The 23356-nt window shown below is 46.0% G+C and overlaps 1 protein-coding gene across 5 annotated transcripts in view; it reads right to left on the bottom strand.

The window, feature by feature from the left end:
- The window catches only part of NAV2 (neuron navigator 2), a 399681-nt gene that overhangs the window by 35445 nt on the left and 340880 nt on the right, over positions 1–23356 (bottom strand). For 3 of the 5 annotated variants that reach the window (XM_039236776.1, XM_039236779.1, XM_039236781.1), the window contains 8 exons: positions 17056–17108; positions 11503–11526; positions 11314–11388; positions 6451–6534; positions 5953–6064; positions 4497–4642; positions 1899–1907; positions 1314–1486 (listed from right to left, as the gene is read on the bottom strand). In XM_039236776.1, the coding sequence (XP_039092707.1) occupies positions 1314–1486; positions 1899–1907; positions 4497–4642; positions 5953–6064; positions 6451–6534; positions 11314–11388; positions 11503–11526; positions 17056–17108 (676 nt within the window). The remainder of the gene's footprint in view (positions 1–1313; positions 1487–1898; positions 1908–4496; positions 4643–5952; positions 6065–6450; positions 6535–11313; positions 11389–11502; positions 11527–17055; positions 17109–23356) is intronic. The other 2 variants (XM_039236778.1, XM_039236780.1) reach the window with 1 other exon arrangement.

Below are 23356 nucleotides of genomic sequence, written 5' to 3'. Positions count from 1 at the left end.
GAATGCAGTCCTGTGCGGCAAGGGTCATCTTTCTCACTGCTGAGGGAGCTGACACCTGGGTCCCCACTTGTCCATCCCAAGCCATTCCTGATGCGCTCCTGCCTGTAGAGTCTGGGCCTTCTGTTACTAGACGGGGCACAGGACTGTCTCCCTATACCTCTGATGGAGCAATGATCAGTGGGTGCTCAGTGGAAATCATGGGAGGTTGGCTAGGCAAGAGAAGACGATCTTCCCTTCTACCCACCTAGTTGCCAAGGGGAAGAGCAGATAAGCCAATGTCATGTGAGCAAGCACCTGTCTCACTTAGCAGAACCAGCTGTGCTCCCGAGGAGCTCTGTACAAACAGGCTCCTCTAACATTTACTAGGGGATTGCTCAGCCATCAAAAAGAATGAAACCCTGCCATTTGTAATGATGCGGATGGAGCTATGCTAAGTGAAATGAGTTAATCAGAGAGACAAATACCCTATGATTTCACTCATATGTGGAATTTAAGAAATAAAACAGATGAATATATGGGAAGAGAGGGAGGGAAGAGACAGAAACAAACCACAAGAGACGCTGGACGATAGAGAACAAACTGAGGGTTGATGGGGGTAGGTGGCTGGGAGATGGATGATGGGTACTAAGGAGGGCACTTGTTGGGATGAGCACTGGGTGTTGTACATAAATGATGAATCACTGAATTCTACTCCTGAAACCAATACCGGACGTTAACTCACTAAGGGAGTGCATGGCGATGAATCATTTTACCAAAGGTAGAACCCTTCGGTAAGAGAATGGTCACTGAGTCTTCTCCAGTTTTTCAACTTCCAAATGCTGAGTGTTGACCTTGGAGAAAAAGTCAACACCAAATTTTGATCACAGAGGAATGGCGTCATCTCTTTTAGTTCCTGTCACAAAAATGAACTAGAATTTCAGCAAAAACCATGAACACGCATAACACCATCTTCCCTCCCAGCAAGCTGGTTGTAGTTCTTTCATATCCATTATCTCGTCCATTCCTTAGGACAGGATAAGTAGCCAACAACCATTATTCTACTTTGGCAAATAGAACAATGGAAACAGAGAGGTCAAGTGACTTGCCGATGGCTACCACAGCGACGCCACCAGGACAACGGAAGATTACTTTCTCTTTCAACCTCTCCAGTCCTGAAACGTTGGTAGAACACGCCCAGTCCTATGAAACATGACATACAAGATCCCAAGGGGCAGATGTATCCTAACAGGACAATGAGCCACTTCTGTTTGAGGGTGTTCCTAGAGGCCGAAGGCATCATCGGCCTGGCGTGTGTCCCTGACAAACAGACTTACAGGGAGTTGGAGTGAGAGCCCCTCAGCAGCGGAGTGGAACCCGTAGAGCCGTTGTGTGGTAACTTTGGCGAGGAAGGCAACGAAGAATCGGTCATCTCCTCAATGTCTGAATGAGAGGAGGCAGACTTGGGGGACTTCTTCTTCCCAAAGGCTTGCTTGAAGGAGCTGCGTAACTGAAGGAACAAGACTGTCAGCCTGGCACGGGCTGCCACCCAACACCCAGGCCTCGGCAACACAGAGACATGCAGACAAAAGAGCAATAAATTCTCCTACTCCCCTCCCCCTCCCCACCCCATGACAAAGGTTCCCAACAGCTCTCTTGAATCAGTGCAGTAAGGGAAGAAGAGTTATCTGGTGCTGACAGCTCAAAGGACTGGACCTGTGGGTGACATTCCATGCCTACTCCTGCTTCGAGGCTAGATGCCAACAGCAAGACAGAGCCTGGCTCAGCAGATGGATGTCGGGAGGATGAGGTTACACAGCAACAAAGCAGGATGCTCAGACATGGTGGCGGATGCGGGTGAGATTAGTCATATCAATGGATGGGTTAGCTTGGTATCTGATATTAACGGTGGTCTTGCTTACCTCATTGACCTGCCAGGGAAAACGCAAGCAAAAATGGGGAAGGGGAAGGAAAAAAGACAATTTTTAACAGAGAAAGCCAGTGACAGGGAAAGCTTCGGACTTCTGAGACACGACGTGGCTAATCATAAACACCGCACACAGAGGAGGTTTCCAGTAGCAACACGAATCTTTCAGGCATGAGGGGCATCTTCCTCCATGAGGAAAGGCAAGGAATAGTGCTTCTAGAAGGCCCTACAATCCGAGTTCTTCCAGCTTCTTTGTCTAATTGAAATGACTGCCCCCTACCTTCCTGTGCTTCTCATGCTTTGTCTCATACCAGCCATCTCGCTGCACCTTAACTCGTTTTTGGCATGTCTGTGTCTTCTTTTCTCGGCAAGAATAGCCTCGCTGCTGCCCTAGGCCCCAACATAGCCCTTGGGAATATCTCCTCAGGAGTTCCTGTGATCCTGGCATACACATTAAGATGACAAAGCAAGCAGGGAACTAGCCAACTCACTTGTTACTCAAAAAGTGGGTTTTTGTGAGAAATTCATCAACCATATTGGGAAAAGGGAACTGGTACATCACAAATTCCCCACATCATGAGACTGATCTGAAAAGTCTAATGAGAATATTTATTCTAATGAGAATAAAGAATTAAAGTGCAGGGTCTTCTCTGAAAATAAGCACATATTTTCTAGACCAAGAGAGTTTTGCATTGAAAAAGGATCTTTTAAAAAGTAATTTCCTTTTCCCTAAAAACTTTTTTTCCTTCTGCAAACATCCTGGGGGTTTTCTTAGCCATTAAGGAATTTAGAAACAGGTCATTTTGAAATAATTAATGGGATTTTTTTTACCCATCAGCATTTCATCCATAATGAATGGCATGTCAAGTGTGTGAGTGATCAAGATCCCATTTCCTACTTTTCATCGTATTTCCAGTTACAGAAACAGAAGAATCTGGTACACTAGCCACCAACCTAAATCCTCGCCTCTACCTCTGGCAAAAGGCAAGGCAGAAGAGGAGACTGCAAAGATCAGACGGAATTAAGCTTTGGGATTACCTGAGAATGCCAATTATCCACCCTCCCCAATTCTACTGATAACCTAGAACTGTCTTAAAGCAAATAAATGTTTTATTTTTTGAATTGGATAAACACTGTTTTTCATAGAAAAGAATTCTCTCTTCGCTTTGACAATCAAGGCAGATCATAATTATCAACAGAACAGTATATTAGAAACAGCAACATACGTTAATCCTATTTAAGGCACAGCGAAGGAGTTGACTGAAAGCCATTAGTAACGAAGAAAAAAATTAATAATTATGATGAGAGGGTTGCACTGAACCAGCCTTATAGTCTTTCAGTGCAAGTCAGCAATAACCGAAAGTACTCAAACCTCAACTCCTCTATTGCTAGACCTCGCCACCCATCCAAGATAACACGAAATGAGGTAGAAGCATATGGGATGAATAAGGACATGGAAGCTACTCTGAACACATGATGCGGTCAGCACTGACAGATGGGGCCCTTTGAGCACTAGCTCCCTTCAGATCAACCTGGGGTATCCCTGTGATGAAGACACGGAGGAGCAAATGTCATTCAGAACTCCAAAGCCTCCACACAACTCAAACTGGGTGGGTAGGGGGCGCCTGGCTGGCTCAGTCAGTGGAGCATATGACCCGTGATCTCAGGATCGTGAGTTTAAGACCCGTGTTGGGTGTAGAGCTTACTGGAAAAAAAAAAAAAAAAAGGTAGGTGCGTGGAATATTTCCAGGAGAATGGGAAAAAACTTCAAGACACCGCTGTACAGAAATTCAAGTGGTTCATTGGGATTATGGAAACATGGAGAAACAATGCATTGGAAACTGGGTCTATTAAACTTGCTGTTTTGAAGTACAACTCTCCAGTTTAAAAGCTTGCCTGAACTCCTAACATATGTATCATGACACTTTAAAAAAAAAGTTTATTTATTTGAGAGAGAGAGACAGACAGACAGACAGACTGAGAATCCCAAGCAGGCTCTTCGCTGTCAGTGCAGAGCCCGAAAGGGGGCTCAAACTCACTAACTGTGAGATCGTGATCTGAGCCAATATCAAGAGTGGAAGCTTAACGGACTGAGCCACGCAGGCGCCTCTCCACCATGACACTTTTACTTACAGGCCGTGGTCAAAAACTGCTTACAGAAAAGTTGGTTTAATGCTATCATAGTCAATCGTGTCAGTACACAGAGAAGGACTATGAATAATGATGGGATAACTGGTAATATACACCCCCCACCCCCAAATAACTAAGAGGAAACACTTAAGAGTACTTTCATTCTAGTGCCTGGAACTTTGTGGCTACCATGTGATGATGATGACGTGACACGTATATGAAATGAAAGAGGAGGATGTCACATAAAGTCTCATGAAACAGCAATCCTACAAGGTGGTGGTGATTTTGTAAGTCCTGGCATTTGGCTGAGCACAGCACGGAATTCGGCAGAAATATATTCACAGGCTTCTTTGGATCTGCTCCCAAAAGCCTATGCTCTGAAGTTAGGAGTGAGCCTGAGCTCCTTCTGGGGCGGGGACACCGGTCTGTAGGTACGCATGGAAGTCTCTGGATGCACACTCACCCAATTCTTTCTCTTCTTCTTCTTCGAATCACTGTCTATGTTGCTGCCCACACTGGAGTGGCTGGTGGCACTGTTGATGCTGGAGACGCTGTCAGAGGAGTGCTGTCTGCGGATGCGGAGGTCTGCAGACTGGGAGGTACCATTTCCTGCAGACCCAAGGCAGGAGGTCAGCAGCTGCTGCGTTGAGCCCAGTCCTTTGTCCCAAGCAATGACTTTTATACCTAAATCCACACACACCCGAGTATTTCCCATTAGGCATCACCTTCCACTCTCAGCAGCTGGTCTGAAGATCTTTGAACACATAGATGTTACGCCCTCTTTAGTTGATTACATGAGGGCCCAGTCTCTCCACTTGACCAAACAGAAGTCAGAGGAGGCATCAAGAGAATCCCCCCCAATACCAGCTTTCTTGAGCACGAGATAGGTACCCGACCATGTTTCTGAACCACGGCATAGTCACCTGTATTGTCAGGCCACCCCGAACCCCACTCTGCTCTCTATGCTCCTGCCACACTGAACCTTCTTTTGGCTCCGTGGAAATGCCGAACCCCTCTCATCTCAGGGTCTTAACGTGTGATACTCCTTCTTCCTGGAATGCCTTCTATGCCTCCTCAGGCTGCCCAGCTCTTGACAATCCCTCCCATTTCCATTTGGTCATTACTCTCTGGGAGGCCTGACGGCTAAAATAATGGTGATGCCAGAAATCACACTGTCTGAAATAGCAGGGACACCGAAATAAGGCTTGCAGCCAGTTTTCTGCATCAGCTCAGAACTAAAGCTAAGAGCACTGGTTTCAGAGTCCGAGAGATGTGGGTTCTAGTCCCACTTCTGTATCTTATACTCTGGAAGCGACTCTCGCCTCTGTAACTCAGCGTTCTCAATCAGCCCAACGTGGAGAGGACCAGCACTGCACTCATGAGATTGTTGCGGGAGGAAAATGAGAAAACACTGAGCAGGGGGCTTAGAACGCAGTGCGTGTTCCATAAATCTTAGCTCCATAAATCACCACTACTTCTACCACTACCGTTAAAGTCACTGTTGCGGGAGGGAGCGCATCCTCACCACTCCGTTTCTCCCCCAAGTAAGACACACGAGGATGAAGCAATTTCCTCTGAGATATTTTCCAGGACAAACAAGAGATGCTTATTTGAGGTGAGCCCAAGTCAGTATGTAAGTATCAGAGCATGACTGAGGTTAAGGGCCTTAAGCACAAGGGCGTAAGTGAAGCGAAACACTCGGACACTTTGCCAATGAAAAGTATTTGCTTCCCTTTTTGCGATACACCAGGAAGAGGTTGAACCAGAAGCGCTATCTTCCCTGAGGCCTGGAGGTACTGGATTCAAGTGACTGACAAGGACGCACACCCTGGGGCAGGGAGGCTGCGCTGCTTGTTGTCAGGGGAGAGTTCCTGAGGGCAAGCGGTTGTTGGTTCCAAGGCTGATTTCCTTCCTTTTACCTTTGCAGTTGAGCTCTGGTGTGTTAATTACTCCATTAATGGCAGCCTGAGCAGCTGCGTTCTGTTTCTTTAGCAGCTCGATGGTTTTTCTTAACTCATTCAGTTCTGAATCCTGGGGAACACAAAAAAATACCAATCATCCTACAATCATTCTGGAGAGAGCTCAAATGAAGTGCAACTCGGTTTCAGCACAGGAGGGTAGGGAACGAAGGAGTTCCACAAAACCTCTGTCCCTTACAGTTAGGTTGCAGCCACTTTCAATGGGCATATGAGCACACAGAAGCAGCGGAAATAGGACTGTGAGACAGGTCACCGATGCTGTGGCCATCCCTCCGTCTCGGTCACATTTGCACTCAACAGACGTACTCTTTACGATTCAATTCCAATAGTTCAAGTGCGCTAAATTCTATACTACTCTCTGGAACGGAAGGGTATATTATTTCTAGGTTTGTTGTTCATTCCAAGCAGGGAGGAGGAAAGCACCCTTTTTCCCTTTACCTTTTGCTCAGCTGTCATGGTCAAACTCTGGAGCCTGATTGTCATGTTTCCAAGACTCTGTTCAAAGGCTGCCACCAGGTGAGCCTGAGGAGAAAAGAAACCACCACCTCGGTTAGATCACCTTGCAAGGCAAGAGAGCCTACTGGGTGCTGGGTCTTAAGGACTGAAATCCTCCCTGGGGCCACATGAGTTAGCTCCCGTCTAATTCTTCAGCCCCTGGAGCCCCTTGCACCCCCTCTCTTTGGGATCCAGCTTTTTATATCCTCAAAGATCCCACGCCTCTTCCCACCTTAGGGCCTTTATATGTGCTTTCCCCACTGCCTCCCTGACCTTTACACACCCTTCTCAAGAGATCTAAGCTCATGCCTTCAGGATGGATTGGCTCCCTCATGTTCACTTTCAAAAGCACATGGACTGCTGATCTATGTGCATTACGGTGTCACTGTAAGAGACACACACTCTTGTGACTGTGCTTCATGTCTGTCTTCTCTGCTCCACCACGCTTTTGGCCACCAAATGCCAAGCTCACAGGAGAGGCTCATATTGTGCATGTTTGTAGAGATGGATAAACAGAGTAGAGTGGTTGGCATATTTTGCTTGTTTTAATTCTGGTTAATAAAAAGCCACCGAAAGGCCCATCTGCTACCTCCTTGGAGAAACCTTCCCTGGTTCCTCCAGGGAATTCCAACTTTCCCCCAAGGCCCCTCTCTACTTTTATATGCTTCTGTTAGAACCCGGCATCAGACACACCATTGTTCTCTACAGTACTAAGACATGTTGAAAAATATGTATCCCACTTTCAGAGATGTTAAAAATGTAGGGGAGGGGCACCTGGGTGGCTCAGTCGGTTAAGTATCTGACTTCGGCTCAGGCCATGATCTCACGGTTCATGGGTTCGAGCCCCACGTCGGGCTCTGTGCTGACAGCCAGCTCAGAGCCTGGAGCCTGCTTCAGATTCTGTATCTCCCTCTCTCTCTGACCAACCCCCCCTCCTCACGCGGTCAATCTCTGTCTCTCAGAAATAAATACATTTTTTTTAAAAAAATGTAGGGGAAAAAATATGTATCTTAGGATCGAGAAATGTGATGGTTTTCTGTCTGCCCCTTTGTCTGCAACCCTCTTCCAGGATAAGATGCAAGCTTGTGTCCTAACATGAAACTTCTTCTTCCACACAGCAGGAGGCGAAATACTGGTTGGTGGACTGAGGATCCTGATAATATGGTTAAAATCAAGAATCAAGAATGGACAAGGGAGCTAATCCTGCTGACTCTGTTTCTCCACCTATAAAATGGGAGCAATATCTATTTTTCTTCCAGGGTTCCTGTGAGCCTTAAGTGAGACAATATAGGTGAGAACGGTCTATAAACTTCTACGGAATTGCAAAACCCAGGAGTGAGTGGGCACTGTGGGGGAAGGAAGAGGCTTAGGAATGAGAAAGCAATAAAAGAGAGGATGAGAACACAGGTGGGGAGAGATGAAAAGGGCTCTAGGAGAGGGTGGGCAGACACAGGAGGCAGAGGAAATGCGAGTCTTGGGAGGAGGGAGAAGTGAGATCTGATCGCGTGTGTAACATTCTAGAGGAAAATATGATTGATGTACTCAGTGAAGAATAAAAGTAGGGTAAGAACCAGCCCACTGTCCTGGGCTGTGGAGAGGGTCAGCGGGCATGTCCTGTTAAGAGGAGAGATCAGTGGGGCGCCTGGGTGGCTCAGCCAGTTGAGCATCCGACTTCAGCTCAGGTCATGATCTCACGGTTCGTGGGTTCGAGCCCTGCATCGGGTTCTGTGCTGACAGCTAGCTCAGGGCCTGGAGTCTGCTTCGGATTCTGTGTCTCCCTCTCTCTCTGACCCTCCCCTGCTCATGCTATCTCTCTCTCTCTCAAAAATAAATAAAATATTAAAAAAAAAAAGAGGAGAGATCTGAGAAGTCAGAGGCCTTGGTCACTAGACTTCATCAAGCAGGGACAGGTGAGAAGACATATCAAGCAGAAACTGTTGGGTCTTTTTTCCTAACAGCTGTAGGAGTTAGCAGGAAGCAGGACCTCTTGTAATAAAAATGATAAGTGGATTAGTTGGTTTCTTTCTGACTGCATTGCCTTCTTAGTATGAAAAATTGAGAAAATGCTGTTGCAGTTCAAAATCAAGAGATATGCTTATTTTGCTGGGGAGAATATGGCAAAGCCAATCACTTTAAGACAGTTTATATGGTGGATGAAGGAAAGAGGGTCAGGGCAAAGATGTTGAAAACAAAGGACTGTTAATCCTACCGTTTCAAAGGAATGCCAAGGTTAACTTTAGTAAAAGGCGAAAGATTTATGCGATCTGAAGAGAAACCAGAGTATAAGGTTAACTTTAAAGGACTGAATTTCCATTGATCTGAATTCTTCGACTGCCCCCCAGGATTCTACTCATAGGCACTCATACTTTCCATTCGGTTAAAAACAAAAACCTAACCCAAGAAAACTAGCTATGTTTTTGCAAACTCAAGAAGCAGCTTCGTTTGCTCTAAAGAGCTAGAGGTTCGCATTCTGCTGTCGAGAGAAAGAACTGACTTCGGGTTGTGAGCAACTGTGAAAACACAGGCTGAGAAGCTGTTTTGAGCCCGGTTCAAAGCCACACAACAGCCTTCTTACCAAGTGCCATTCTCACATTCCCAGGAAAACAAACACGAGGGGTACAAAAACACCCAGAGAAGGTGGCTTTGAGTAGTTTGTCCTAGAAAAACAAACACAGCTTGGCCTGTGATAAAGATGGCAGACAATAAAACACGTGAGGGCTGCCGGTGGCGTGTGGTAAGACTAAATATTTACTTTGAAACAATACTGGATTTCAATGGCTTTGTGAGGAGCAAAACACACTTTTGGAATAATAATAATGATGTAAGGGGCCTCACTCTGACTCTTCTGGAACACAGGAGAGTTCCAAATAGCCCAATGTAAGGTCCTTTAGGGGGCATGAGGCCAGTGGAGGAATTAACCCACGTTGTTTGATAAGTAAGTTCATCTATGTTTTGATTAGTAGGGGGCAACAATTGACAGCAGTAATTCTTAACCAGGGGAGTAGCCCAAAAAACCACCTAAGATGGGGGTTGCTGTTAAATCTCATATTCAGATTAACTCCAGGGGGCCTCATTGAGTCTGGGGTTTCGTTTTGGATTCAAATGGTACCCACTTGAAGACTAAACCACAGAATACCTCCAGGTTGTTTTTTTTCTTTTTCTTTTTTAAATAAGCTCTAAGCTTCAAAATTCAGATCTCACATTAATTTCTGATGCTCTTTGACAGCGTTACTGACGGTGGAAGAAGCAAAGAAAATAAAGGAGGGTAACGAAACACATAGCAGCCTGGTATGTGAGGGTTTTAAAAACTCAGGGACTCCCAGAAATGCAAGAGAACTCAGGAGAATGAACAACGGTGAGCGAAGTTACCAGTTTCTGTGCCTGTAATTAAGGTCAAGTACTGCACGAAGCACTTCGTGCACAGATTTTAAGAGAAACCATTTCCTTCAGTTGACTCGGGCTCAAGCCAGGAATTAGTTGGGCAAAAACTCCAGGTAAATGATTAATTTGAGTCTTGACTCAGCTTCCTGGTCCACGGAAGACAACCTTTTGAAGTTGCTTTGCATCTTAACAGCATCCTATGGGGCTGTGCGGGCTGTGCTCAGACAGGCTCACACACATGGATCTGGGGTCCCTGCGCTGTGTGCTCCCGGCAGGAAGCCTTGCTTCAGGAGTACCCCGGCGCCTTCTGAAACCTCAGCCTCTGCCTTCTGGACTTCAGCCTCACTGTTCAGCAGGGCTCCTTTGCAGACTGGTGGTCTCTGCCTCCACTTGGCCCCCTTAATTCCATAACCACACCACAGTCAGCAAGCTTCATGAGGAGGAAACCCAGCCACCTCACTGCTCTGCTTGAAACACACTGAATTGAGTAGGAAACCCAAACTCTTTGCCTAACAGCGGGAGCCGGTGTGAGGTGACCTGCCCCTTGGTTTTCTTCAATGCCTCTCTTCCCGACTTCCTTCTCCCCTCCACCCTGGCCACCGCCCCACATCAAAGCCATAGATTCTCTAATTACAATGAGCTTATTACTTACAGTTTCTAAATAATCTTCACCTTGGGCTTTGGCACAAATACATATATATGTACACTGATTAGAATGCTCCCCTTCCCATGCATCCTCCCATACAGCATCCCTCAGGTCACCTCCTCCAAGAAGCCCTTCCTAATCTCCCCCCACACCACAAGACTGAGTTATGTGCTCCTCCTCCATATTCCCACAACCTTCTGCCTAACAGTTATCCTATTATAGAAAATTCTTTTGTCTCTCTGCTGCACCAAAGAACACTAAGATGACAGTGACGGTGCTTGCTTTGCTGTTGAACCCACAGTGCCCGGGGCATAGTTGGCACATAAACAGTTGTTGAATTGAATGCTGGTTGGCAGCACTTCCTGAACACGTAATTGTGCATATTATAATTATAGAACAGTCAGCTATTTATGTGGAGGCTTCGCTTTCTTTTTTTTTTCTCCTTAAGATGAAAGTTTTTAGAAAGAGGAAGAAACGGAAAAGAACTTTTCTGCCCGCTTAATATATTCCAGGACTGATCACAGGACAACCCAGAGAGCTAAGTATTACCATCCACCACTGCACGGAGTAGCACATGCAGGCTCAGAGGTTAAAGAATCTGCCCGAAACGCAGAGCCAGAAAGTGCCAGAGCGGACAGTCACACTCATGATGCTAAAAGCCCGGGCCCTTCACACTGTACTGCTTTCATGGTGCTCGGGTGCCAGCGGCCGTGACTTAATGTCAGAAGGGAGCAGTGGCTGTCCCCCTCCCACAGCTACCACCCTGTGTCTGTACTCACGTTCGCTGTCAGCTGGGTGGTCAAAGCGGACACCTTTTCCTGTGAGGCATCCAGCTCCCGCCGCAGCTTGCGAATCTAAAGAAGGCACGAGACAGAGTTACTTGCTGTAAGCGTCCGTTCCCAGCCGGAGCTGGGTGAAGTAACTGACAATAGTGACAGAGGAAACCCAGCTGCCAAACTGTCCCTTACCTCTGACTGGCATTTTTCTTCTGGCTGTAAAGAAATCATAAGGGAAGTTAGACCAGGTGAGGAACAGAGAACAGTGCAGTGCAGCCTGTGGGGAACACCAGATTTGGATGCTTACAGAAGTCCTGAAGTTATTGGTTTCGTTCCTGGTGTTATTTTTCTGGATAAACTGGTTCAGTTAATTTGACCAATCAGAACGGCCAAATACAAACAGCACATTATTTTAAGAAATTAGGAGGAGACCAGCACTCTAATTATCTGGGTTGTGAGGAGCCCCTCTGCTCCATGTGGAGATACTAAGTTTGGGTGCTCAGGAGAAGGTGGGAGAAGGGCACGAGCCAGGGCAGGGATGCCAGATTTAGCAAATAAAAATACGCTTGTTTTATGGGGCGCCTGGGTGGCTTAGTCGGTTAAGCGTCCGACTTTCCGACTTTCGCTTAGGTCATGATCTCGCAGTTTGTGGGTTCGAGCCCCGTGTCGGGCTCTGTGCTGACTGCCAGCTCGGAGCCTGGAGCCTGTTTCAGTCTGTGACTCCCTCTCTCTCTGATCCTCCCCTGCTCACGCTGTCTCTCTCTCCTAGAANTGGAGCCTGTTTCAGTCTGTGACTCCCTCTCTCTCTGATCCTCCCCTGCTCACGCTGTCTCTCTCTCCTAGAAATAAATAAAACATTAAAAAAAAAAATACACTTGTTTTTTTTTATCCCATGCCACACTGGGGACAATTTATATTAAAAAGTTGTTTGTTGGCTTTTTTTTTTAAGTTTATTTATTTTTGAGAGAGAGTGAGGGAGGGGCAGAGAGAGAGGGAGACCCAGAATCCGAAGCAGACTCCAGGCTCTGAGCTGTCAGCACAGAGCCCGACGCAGGGCTGGAACCCACGAACCATGAGATCATGACCTGAGCTGAAGTCGGCCGCTTAACCGACTGAGCCGCCCAGGCGCCGCTCAAATTATTTGTTAATCTGAATTTCTAATTTAACTGGGCATTCTGTATTCAATCTGGCAATCCTAGCTGGGGGTAAAGGAGGACTGCTCACGGGGTAACTGCCCGTGTCATTCCTCCCTCCCGTCTCTCCGAGGCACTACCTCCAAAGTGGGGGAAGCTGGGAGCCCCATCAGCCTGCTTGCTGATTCCCCCGGTGGTGAGGATGAATGGGGCCTTCGCATTCCTGCTGCCACAACTCAAGTCCCCCCGGTTACCTGCAACTCTGGGAAGTAAGGGTGATGCCTGTGGGCCCTCCTACTGGCAGAGTCTTCCATACAGGGCCCTGTGTCTGCAGTGACCCAGCCACTTGCTAGCCAGAGACCATGAGACTACCTCTCTCCTCCCATAAGGGGAACCTGCAGCAGGGGGAACCTTTCTTTTGCTCTCCTTGGGTTCTCACAGGGGCCCATAAAGGAAAACACCCCCCCCCCCATTCTGGGCAATTTTGGAAGTGCTCCCACCTTCTCTCCACCCCTCTATTCATACTTCCCCAGGGTTGGAGCAGTGACTTGGAACCCAGATAGGCAAGTGAAAATCAGTAAGGACTCTGTTTTGTCCTTGGGTCTTAGATGTGTGCCCTGAGCCAATTTTACCAGTGATAAACCTGTTATTTAAAAAATACACACACACACACAAAAACAAAACAAAACAAAAACATCAGCACCTGACTCTGGTGTCTACTTCTGTTAGTTCAGAATACAGAAAGGTATGATTCATTAGACCCTGCAGACCCTACGCCCATTGGCTGGGGCAGGTGGGGGGCTGTTTCCAATCTGATCTCTCTGAGCCCCTCACCCCACTGCCCTGACTCCGATCCTGCTCAGGAAGGTCCTTCCTCCAGTTGGCCTCTAACAACAGCAACTGGTTTTTAGGAACACGGGGGCTAAATCATTTCATTCCTGCAGTAACCCTACAGAATTAGGTCTGTATTCCTTCTAAGGCACAGAGAGGTTAGGTTTCTTGCCTGAAGTCACACAGCTGAACACTCTCATCTAAGAAATGCTTTCGGGGGAACACCAGGAGGTGTCCTCAGGACTTCCTCTTCCCTCTCTGGGAATATTCATCCGTCCCTCTTTGTTTATCTGTTCCTCCATTTATGCCCACTACCACCACCCATCAAATAGTTACTGACTTCCTACTATGTGCCAGGCACTGTTTTAAGAACCTGGGATACAGTTGTGAGTGTGACCAAGTCCCTCTATTACCAGGCTGCTTACAATCTGGTAATAAGAAGCATTTACTGAATGCTTACCACGTGCCAGAGACTGTTCTAAGCCCCTTCCACGTGTTCTTTATTTAGTCCTCATAACAACCCTTTGAGTAGGTACTAACACTATTCACTTATATTTCACAAATGAGGAAACTGAGGGACGGGGAGGATGAATAATGTGCCCATGGCCACAGCTGTTAAGAAGGAGAGCTGGGCGTGGACCCAAGGTAGTCTGGCTCTAGAGTCTAGGATCTTAATGAGCACATTCTCTTGCTCTTTTACTACAGCTACATTCTCATGGAGGCCTTCCAGAAATAAGGCCCCTGATTTGTGAGTCTGATCCAAAGGAGAAAGTTAACAGTGAGAATGTCACAGCTATCTAACATCTGGGAAGCTGCTAGAGGTAGGCTGACCCATCCATAGAGGGTGAGCCCCACTTCTAAACACTCCTACCCATAAGCCTAATACTCCTTCCCTGTACCTCTGTCACTGCTCTGCCCACGGTCTCCAGGCTTGGACCCCTGTTCTCAGCAGCAGCCTGGAGCCGCTATGTGCTTTTTCATCGTACCCGCAGCTGCTGCTCTGGGAACTCCAAGGGAAGCCGGGAGCCTGCCTCCACTTAGCAGCTCCTGCCCTCTACCATCCCGGGAGCTGGTCTAATACCCGAAGTGGCATCTTAGGTTTTCTCTATTCCAAGGGAAAGTCTACTCCACGACTTCTTCGTGGTTGTTGTTCAGCGACTGTTGCCTTTTCTTTCCTTTATAATTAAAATCACAGGCAATTTTCAGCCAGAATGAGCATTCTTGAATATCCAAGAATTATAGAGATTGTAGGGAAAAACCTATTATCATCCAATAAGAGCCTTTAAAACACTCAGCTATGAATCAGGCTCTTTGGTCTGGGTTGCTGGCACCTTATGAAGCTCTGACAGTCTCTTTTTAGCCAGAACTTGTTCACTTAACATTTACGAAGGTGTCTGAGTCTCAGAATTCTATTATCACCCAAGTGGCTGGCAGTAGATGAGGGACCACATGTCCGTGTTTGGTGGTAGCCGTGTAGGCAAATGCAGTTTGGAGTTCGCAGACTATTCTAGCCATCAAAACATTCAAATGTTAGGTATTTTTGTTTAAGTCTGCAAAAGTAACCTATATGCTCAGAGATGGCACACATAAAGGACAGTATAAGGGAACCTGTGACTCAATGACATGGTGGAACTGTCCGAAGTTGTGGGCACTGACCTCTGAGACCACCTGGCTCCCCAACAGCAAAGAGAAACTGACAGCTACCCGGAATAATGATGTAATTTGTATGAAGTCATACAGTGAGTAAAAAGCAAAGATTAGGCCTTGGGGCTCTTGCTATCTAGTTAAACATCAAGCTGAGAATTATTATTAGGTCTTTGGTAATGTGGGAATTTGTATCAACTCAGAAAGAATAATTTGAAATTTTGGGGCACCTGGGTGGCTCAGTCGGTTGGCGTCTGACTTCGGCTCAGGTCATGATCTCATGGTTCACAGGTTCAAGCCCTGCGTTAGGCTCCGTGCTGATGGCTCAGAGCCTGGAGCCTGATTCATGGATTCTGTCTCCCTCTCTCTCTCTCTCTGCCCCTCACCTGCTCATACTCTGTTACTCCCTCTCTCAAAAATAAATAAAACATTAAAAAAAATTTGAAATTTCATGAAAACATCAGCTTCCTCTCCACACACCCAGAGCAAGAGCTACTGAGAGGCCTTGGGTTGCAAGAGCTTCTGGCAGTCTGCATGAAGGCAGCGTGACCAGGAAACGCACGTGATGGCTTCCTATGTCTGAATTCTCATGGCGGGGGATGTTCATGCTCTTCCCTCCAAGGTTGGCTGGTGCAGGCCAGCCCCCACTTTTCACTCTTCTGAGAAGAACCCTCCCCGCTCGGCGTTGATGGGAAACCCCGGGCACTCTGCTGGGAAAACAAGGGGATGGGGATGGTGATGTCTGTGGGAGCCACTCTGCACCCACCCTATGGAACTAGAGTCCCATGTCCCTAGGTGTCCTTGGGGACATCTGCCTTCCTCCAGCAGCAGGCTCCTCTCCCCACCTGCACCACATCCTTGAGGTCTAGCCCAGAGCCTGGCATCTACACAGGGCCAGTAAATCCTGTCAAAGAAGTAAATCTAGGTTTGAATGTACTATCTTGGCACCCATGTCAGAGGGTTTCCCTCTAGAAGGAAGGACTTCCTATATGTACTAGCTGATAGTTAGAAGGTCATCTCTATGGCTTTCTTAGTAGATAATGGCTTCAATAATCCCTCTTACTAATGAAAGTGAGGACTCTGTAATGAAATTTTGGACAAGATGACTGGCTGAGGAGCAAGGTGTTTTGGAGGTGGAGGGGCAAGGTGGGTCAGAGCAGAAAAGATCCTTTCTAGGTCCTTCAAATCAGAGCCTGTCAGCAATCACTGAAGTCTGTCTGCGTTTGCTATTGGCCTAAGAAAGAACAGTTAGGCTCTGGTCTCTGTAACTTGACTCCAGGATGGCCTTTAAACTTATAAGGAGCCATATACAGTTTTTCCTGCTATGTATATAGCCCAGGAACCTGGCATTATCAAAGACTAAGATACTAAAATATCTGTCCTCCATAGAATAAGGGCTAAAGGATTTGTTATTCTTAATTAATAAAAATGATTTTTTCCCTATAGGAATTCCCAAATTAAAGTTTTTAAGATAGTTATGCACATAACTATATAAAGTAGGCACCTGTGAGCAAATCCAGCACCATATTTTGATTTCGTTTGGCTCTTGTTCAGTAGACCATGCAGTGATAACAGCCACCCTTTAAGAGAGCGTACTCTGTGCTGTGTGCACTATGTTTAGTGCTTCACACACATTTTCTTATTTCTTTCAAGCCTATTTTGTGAACACCTACTCTGTGCTGGCTTTGTTCTAGGCACTAGGCATAAAAACAGAAAAAGTCCTTGTCCTCAAGGAATTTATATTGTTGTGAAATGTCATCTCCCTCCTTGTAGGGACTGCTATTCTTTCTACTTTACAGATAAAGAAACTGAGGTAGACAAGATTAATAAGTTATTGAAGGCCTTTCTTTTCTAAGGCTACCAGTAGGTGGCCAAGACTTCTAATACATTCTAACTAGTTACCATCCAAAGCACAATGACACTTTAATAAGGAAGTCAGTTCCTGATTTATTGGTTGATCCATTATGATCAACGGCTGTTTGTGAATCTCAAATCTTGTTCCCTATTAAATGATCCCTTTATAATGGAAATACTTTCTCTAGGAGAAATGATTTTATATTTTATTCTTAGTACACTTGATAAAGGAGCCCCAGTTCTCATGATCATAGCCATCCATACAGCATTGATTTATACTCACTGTAGAATAAATCGATGATGTGCTGGAAACCAAGGAGAGTGAGGATCCGTGAACTATTCAAAAAGAAAAACAAAGGTGAATTGCACAACTGGCTACTATGGAGTCTAAGGAGAGAGGAAGAGAAGCTCAACATTATAGGCAGCTGAATCCTGGGACACCTGGATGGCTCAGTCGGTTAAGTGTCTGACTTCGGCTCAGGTCATGATCCAATGGTTTGTGGGTTTGAGCCCCACGTCGGGCTCTGTGCTCACAACTACCTCAGAGCCTGGAGCCTGCTTCAGATTCTGTATCTCCCTCTCTCTCTGACCCTCCACTGCTCACACTGACACACTCTCTCTCTCTCTCTCTCTCTCAGAAATAAATAAAACATTAAAAAAATTGTTATAGGCAGCTGAGTCTCACCTTGACCCAACTTTTCCTGGTTTGGTGATAGGTCAGAGTCAAATAAAGAGTAATTTCCTAAGGAAGTCTCTTCTTTTAGCACATTTTTACCCCCACAGCCTCTAAATACCTTTCTCCCCTACGAAAATAACACGTGATTACTAAATAAGTTTTCAAGTACAGAGAAATGTTAAAAAAACATACTCACTGCCATAATCTACATGACTCATAATTCGATTACCCAGAGGCACCTTGGTACCTGTTCCATTCCAGCACATTGTACTCTCTTCTTTTCTTCTGATGTATTCCTTTTGAGTTGAAACTGTGTTGCATTTATATTTTATACCCCCCTAGCAACTTTCACTTGTGTGTGCACAAAGACCAGCTGATTGTTATAAACACAGGAGGCTGGCTGTTGGCCACAGTAAATTCATTCTAGATGTATTCGTAGTAGAACACTTGTTTAGAAGATGTATCTACTGAAACAGAGATTCGTCTTTCAATTTCTGACAAGGAAGGGTGTCCTCTTTTCTGTATTTGCCTGGTACCTCTGACATAAAACCATCTTCATACCCTCTTTGCGCCCCTTCCTGTCCCCAGCCGGTGGAGACATTTTATTGTTTTCATATAACTTTAAATCATGGTCTTTTCTCAGACTAAGTATCCTAGCTGACTCTTCTTTCTGGGAACTAGACTCCTTAATGACATTTTCTTAGTAATCTCTCGACAACTTTGTGAAAGATATAAATATGCTTGTGGAGACACTGGAGACCTTTAATTGGGCACATTTTTCCCGGCCACGGGTGGAATGCTTTACCCCCCCACTCGCGATCCCCTGTGGTCTGAGAGTGGGAGGCTGGGGAGGAACTGTCCACGTGCACCAAACGGCTTGCACTTACCACCCAAGAAGTGAACTCAACTCAGATCGGCAGTCGGCAGAAGCTACCTGCCCACAAGACATCCGACCCACAGCTCAGCCAACCACCCAGGTGTCTCCACACTGTCTTCCCATAAGCCTCCTGACGACCTGCTCTTCCTTTATGTGCTCCTGTCACATTCTGAATCCTGCACTTCACTCTTGAGCACGCCCTTCACAGAACTCATCTGCCTCAGAGTCTCTGGCCGTGCGGTTCCCTTTGTTTAGGAAGCTTCTCATTTCTGCCTATCCAAATCGCCAGGATCAGCTCAGACAACATCTCTGCATGGGCCTTTTCCTCGTTTCCCTGGCCGCCCGCCCCTGGCTGCACCTCTCCCTTCTCTGAACCCACACAGTTGCACAGTCCCTTGCTTGCCTGTCCAGCCCTCTTCTCTCTTAGAAGCTGCCTGCTTTTCTGAGGCTACCCTTATACCATCACTCCACCTTCCTTAGCGATGCCTACAGTCACAGATCTTCTCCTCCATTCTTCTTCCATCCATGACTTTCCTGGCCTATGGCCCATAAGAAATCCGTTTATGGTGTTAATGGCCAATAAGAACTTTCAGTGTTAATACGTTCACACATCAGCAGACACCTCTCATGCTTCAACCTAGTGGCCCAATGTTCTAAAGGGGTAAGTTACTTTAGTCCCATGACATGGGCAGTCGTGGCCAAGTTGGGGGAAGAGACGTGGGTAATACGTAGCCACCCTTCAGCTACGCCCTTCCATCACACCACCTGCTTAGCCAGCACAGGGCTGCTGCATGGAACTGAGGTGCAGGAAAATGGAAGTTTTTTTTCTTCTCTCTCTCTCCAGCTCGTATACACAGACTTCCTGATACTGCCTTCTGCGATATCCCGGTGAAAGCCTAGGGCTGCGGGCGGAGAACAGCATATCTGGCAGGCTTCGGTGGAGGTAATTATTTTTCTCTACAATTAACTCCTCTCACTTGGTATTAGCAATAGCAAGGCTGTGGTCCAAAAGAAGATGCCTTGCTTTCCAGAGTCAACCCCAAGCTGCATGTGGCTTGCCTCAACCCTTACAGTTGGCCTTGTTTCAAGTGAACTGAACCAGGTCAGAGCCTGGGTCATGTGGCTTGGAAACTTCTGGACAGCAAGATGCACACAAGACATACAAAGTCAGAGGAGTGGAAACACACCGTGCATTTTCCATTCTACACCCAGAGCTCTAAAATTCTGAAGCTATGAGGCACAACAGGGACTTGTGTGGGCCATCTCTGCCCCTGAGCAATCTGAAATCCAGAGAGGCTAAACGGTCTGCTTAAGGTCACACAGCATTCAGGAACAGGATCTGCTGACCTGAAGTCTGGAGACACTTTTGCCCTTGATTTACTGGATTTACTGGACTTACTGGTTTCTGAAAGGCTATTTTTGTTAAAGTCTTCTGGTGTGTTTTAGAATGGATCCTTTGCCCCTCATCCGATCTACAGATACAAGCTGTGACCAACAATGCAAAAAATGCATATTTGAGAAAAACATGGTTTCACCTCTCTTTAAAGCACAGGTATATATATACATGCTCTAGATGCAGTAAAACAAGAGGGCATATTCTAGCCAATAAAGCAATCAAATGCCCCTGCTGCTACACTTGGCATCTCATATATAATACATATATATATATTCAGCTTCATGCTAATCAGAGCACTTTCTCATGTATACTATGTTTGAAGAGGTCCTCATCATCACAGAGAATTTGTAGGTAATATTCCCAGACAGGACAGGAGTTGCTGCCACCAATAAACAAAAGAGTAATTTAAGACCCAGAGAGGCTAAGTGACGTGGCCAAGCTCGCACAGCGAGTTGGGAGCAGAGGACGTGCATCAAGGCATTGTATGCTAGTTCTTGCTCCACTGTTGGAGTGATCAGAGGAGCCAGTGAGAACAAGACACCGTTCTGATGGCTAATGCACCACCCTCTGGAAGGTGAGCATAAGTGAAAACAGAGAGCACACTGGGCAGGTCAAAGAGCCCAGCTGTGGCCAAGGCAGAGCCAAAGGTCAAGGTAGGACTGGACGGAGAAACACAGGGCCGAGAATCAAGAGTTTAAGACCTGAGTACCCAAGCTTCTTCTTCTGCCTCGAATTTGCCATAAATAAAACGGCCCTTGGGGAGAAGGACAAAACAAAACATGACAATTATAATAATAGCCACCATGGGTTGAATACTTGCTATAACCCTCTTTCAAAGTCATTTTGCATTAAATGCTTTCCGGGATTTATCTCACCTAATCTTCCCTTCAATCCTCTGAAGCAGGTACAATTATTTTCTACCTTTAAGCAAACAGGGAATGGGCTGAGCAGGGCCAAGTCCCTTTCAAGCTCTCATGGCTAACAATAGACATGCCAGGATTTAAATCACAAATATAACTCAGGGGTTGGAAACATGAGTGAGTTGCAAAAAAAAAAAAAAAAAAAATTATTAATAAGCTGTTCTGTTCCTATGGATTCCATAAGAACCGATTTAGATTGCACTAGCAATTAGGGATGATTGGTAAAGTCCCTGGATGTTTTTCCTCCAAAGACATCCATTTAAAAAAATGCCTCAAGCATCTCCCTAAATGTACGCTATTAAAGTTGACTCTAAAATTGCATAATGCATCTGATGGAAATTAATTTACCTGAAATAACTTTGAAAGGTTGCATCTGGGCCATGCCTGTACCTCATCTACATATTTATGATTCCCACTTCCTTCAAAATGGAAAGTGCTAATTAAATCTCACAAAAACCTCACCTAAGTACTTGTGCTAATTCTTAAGTCTCTGCCCTGCTTTTCTGGCATATGATGATATACCTAACTGAGGTTAGGTTCTAAGGAGGTTCTATTTGGTCCAAATATGAGATGTAAAAATTTCCCCCTACTGTTTCCACAACACTGGGATTTAAAAATTAAATAGATAAATACATACATACATACATACATACATACATACATACATGCAGCCTTTACCCAGTGGAATTGAAAACACCCAACTGCACAAGCTCTATTGTGTTTTCGTGGTGGAATATCCCTGGAAGAAAATCAATTTGATGCAAAATTTGCCAAAAGGTGAAACTGCTATGTGTTCATAGTATATCAACAGCAGTCCCTACCTGCTACACCTCAGGTCTGATTTTTACCCCTGCCCTTCAGTTCCACGTCACCATGAATCAGTAGGGTTTACAAAAGTCTAGACATCGCTTGTGGGTGAGCATTTTTTATCAATGTCACTTTGACATCCTAGATATTCCACGGGTGTGCTGCCTGACAGCTTGATTCCAGGAAGAATAAATAAAAGCTCTCTGATGATGATACTGTAATGATTCTGGATCTTTATGAGGTGACATCTGCTTGTTTGGACAAGTTTCAGTTCTGAACACGGTTCACTCAGGTATACATACATGGCAGGGAAGATGGATAGAGCACAGGACACATTCCCTATGTGAGTCGTTGCTGGGAGAGCGGGGGCTCTGAGGCCACGCTTTGGCTAGCACATCGACTAGAAAAGAGTTCACGACAAACTGCCTACTACTTCACCTTAGGGTCAATATATCCACTATTATTACCGCCCTGAGTGGTTAGAGCACGCATTTCTAGCTCTTCAATCCAGCGAAAACACTCTTTGGTAACTTAGGCTCCACCCATCCTTAATCCTCTGTCCCAGCAGGCTCCCGAAGAGGGATTTACAGACTTGCTCCCTGTTGCTCTCTGCATGTCACTGGACGCAAGTGACACCTGAATCAGGGTGAAGGGACACTGAAGTCTCCAGGAAGATGAACCAGGGAGCAACTGCCCTGTAACTAAAACTCTTTCCAATGTTTGCAAACAAGTACACTGGGCAAAAGCAGGAGCTTTTATTCTGTGTTTCTTTCCCTCTTGATTTATTCAGGGATTTCTTAAGACAAGTTTGTTTGTTTTCTCCTCCCAGAAGGATGCTGGGCATATATTTCCCCACTCTTACAGGGGCTGGGAGTAGAAGGAAGCACCTAGGACTTCTTCCCTTCCCACATTCTCTTCCATGACTGCTGGCCAAAAAAAAAAAGCACAACTAGGGCTATGGCCTTAGCCTGGGCTTCAACCGCTCTGGGAGTCCCTGTCCCCTAGCTGGGGACTCCCAGCTTCCAGGACATCCCTGCTGATGCTGACTCTACAGGCTAGGACATATAATAACGTATTGGGTTAACATTTGTATATGTTATTGAATTCTCATAATTCTATGAGCTCGGTTCTATTACCACTCTCATTTTGTCAGTAGAAATACAAACCAAAAAAAATGGAGGTACAGAGACACGAAGCAACCCATCCAAGATCATATACGTAGGTAGGGGAGCTAGATTCAGACCACCATATTTTTAACCACTAGTCAAATGAGTACTGATTCTAATGTCCTATCATTCTCAGCTATTCGGGGTGGGGCTGATGTCCCTCCATAGCATTTTGACTGCCTGCTTCCCTAGTTCACACCTTGAGTGAAAGAACAAAGGGGAAGAGAGATGAACCGAGTTAGGAAGACAGCTGGCAAAGATGCCCACAGCTATTTTCTCCCCAAAATTCTCATTAAAATGAACAAAACATAAAGGTCCAACCCAAAGTATTCACAGTTTGTGAGCAAAGAAGAAAAAGGGCGTACCTAAAGGGCAAGGGTTTAACTCAATAAACTTAATAAACGGGTTTGGGACATAGAAACTTCTGGTGCTGCCCACAGGGCCCCAGAGCCACAAGGGTACGTCAGCACAGGGAAATGAACTAACTCTCCAGAAACTCACTCTGCCAAGATGGTGAGCCAGCAGCTGAACCTCAAGATGGAGGCACATGCCAAGAAGCTGTGGCCCATGTCCAAGAGGGGGAAGCCTAGAATGGAACTTGGTCAGCTCCAAGTTCACTCATGTTTCTTCAGCAGCCTCTTCCCTGAAGTCCTGCGAGGTCAATAAAGAGCCAGACCCTGCTATTCAGAGCTCCCCAGCCCCAACCCCAGAGTGAGTGAGAGAACTGGCTGGAAATCCTTAG

This window comes from Hyaena hyaena, unplaced genomic scaffold (genome assembly GCF_003009895.1).
Source record: "Hyaena hyaena isolate Hyena2069 unplaced genomic scaffold, ASM300989v1 scaffold_116, whole genome shotgun sequence".
NCBI lineage: Eukaryota > Metazoa > Chordata > Mammalia > Carnivora > Hyaenidae > Hyaena > Hyaena hyaena.
This window is presented reverse-complemented; position numbering and strand designations above follow the sequence as displayed.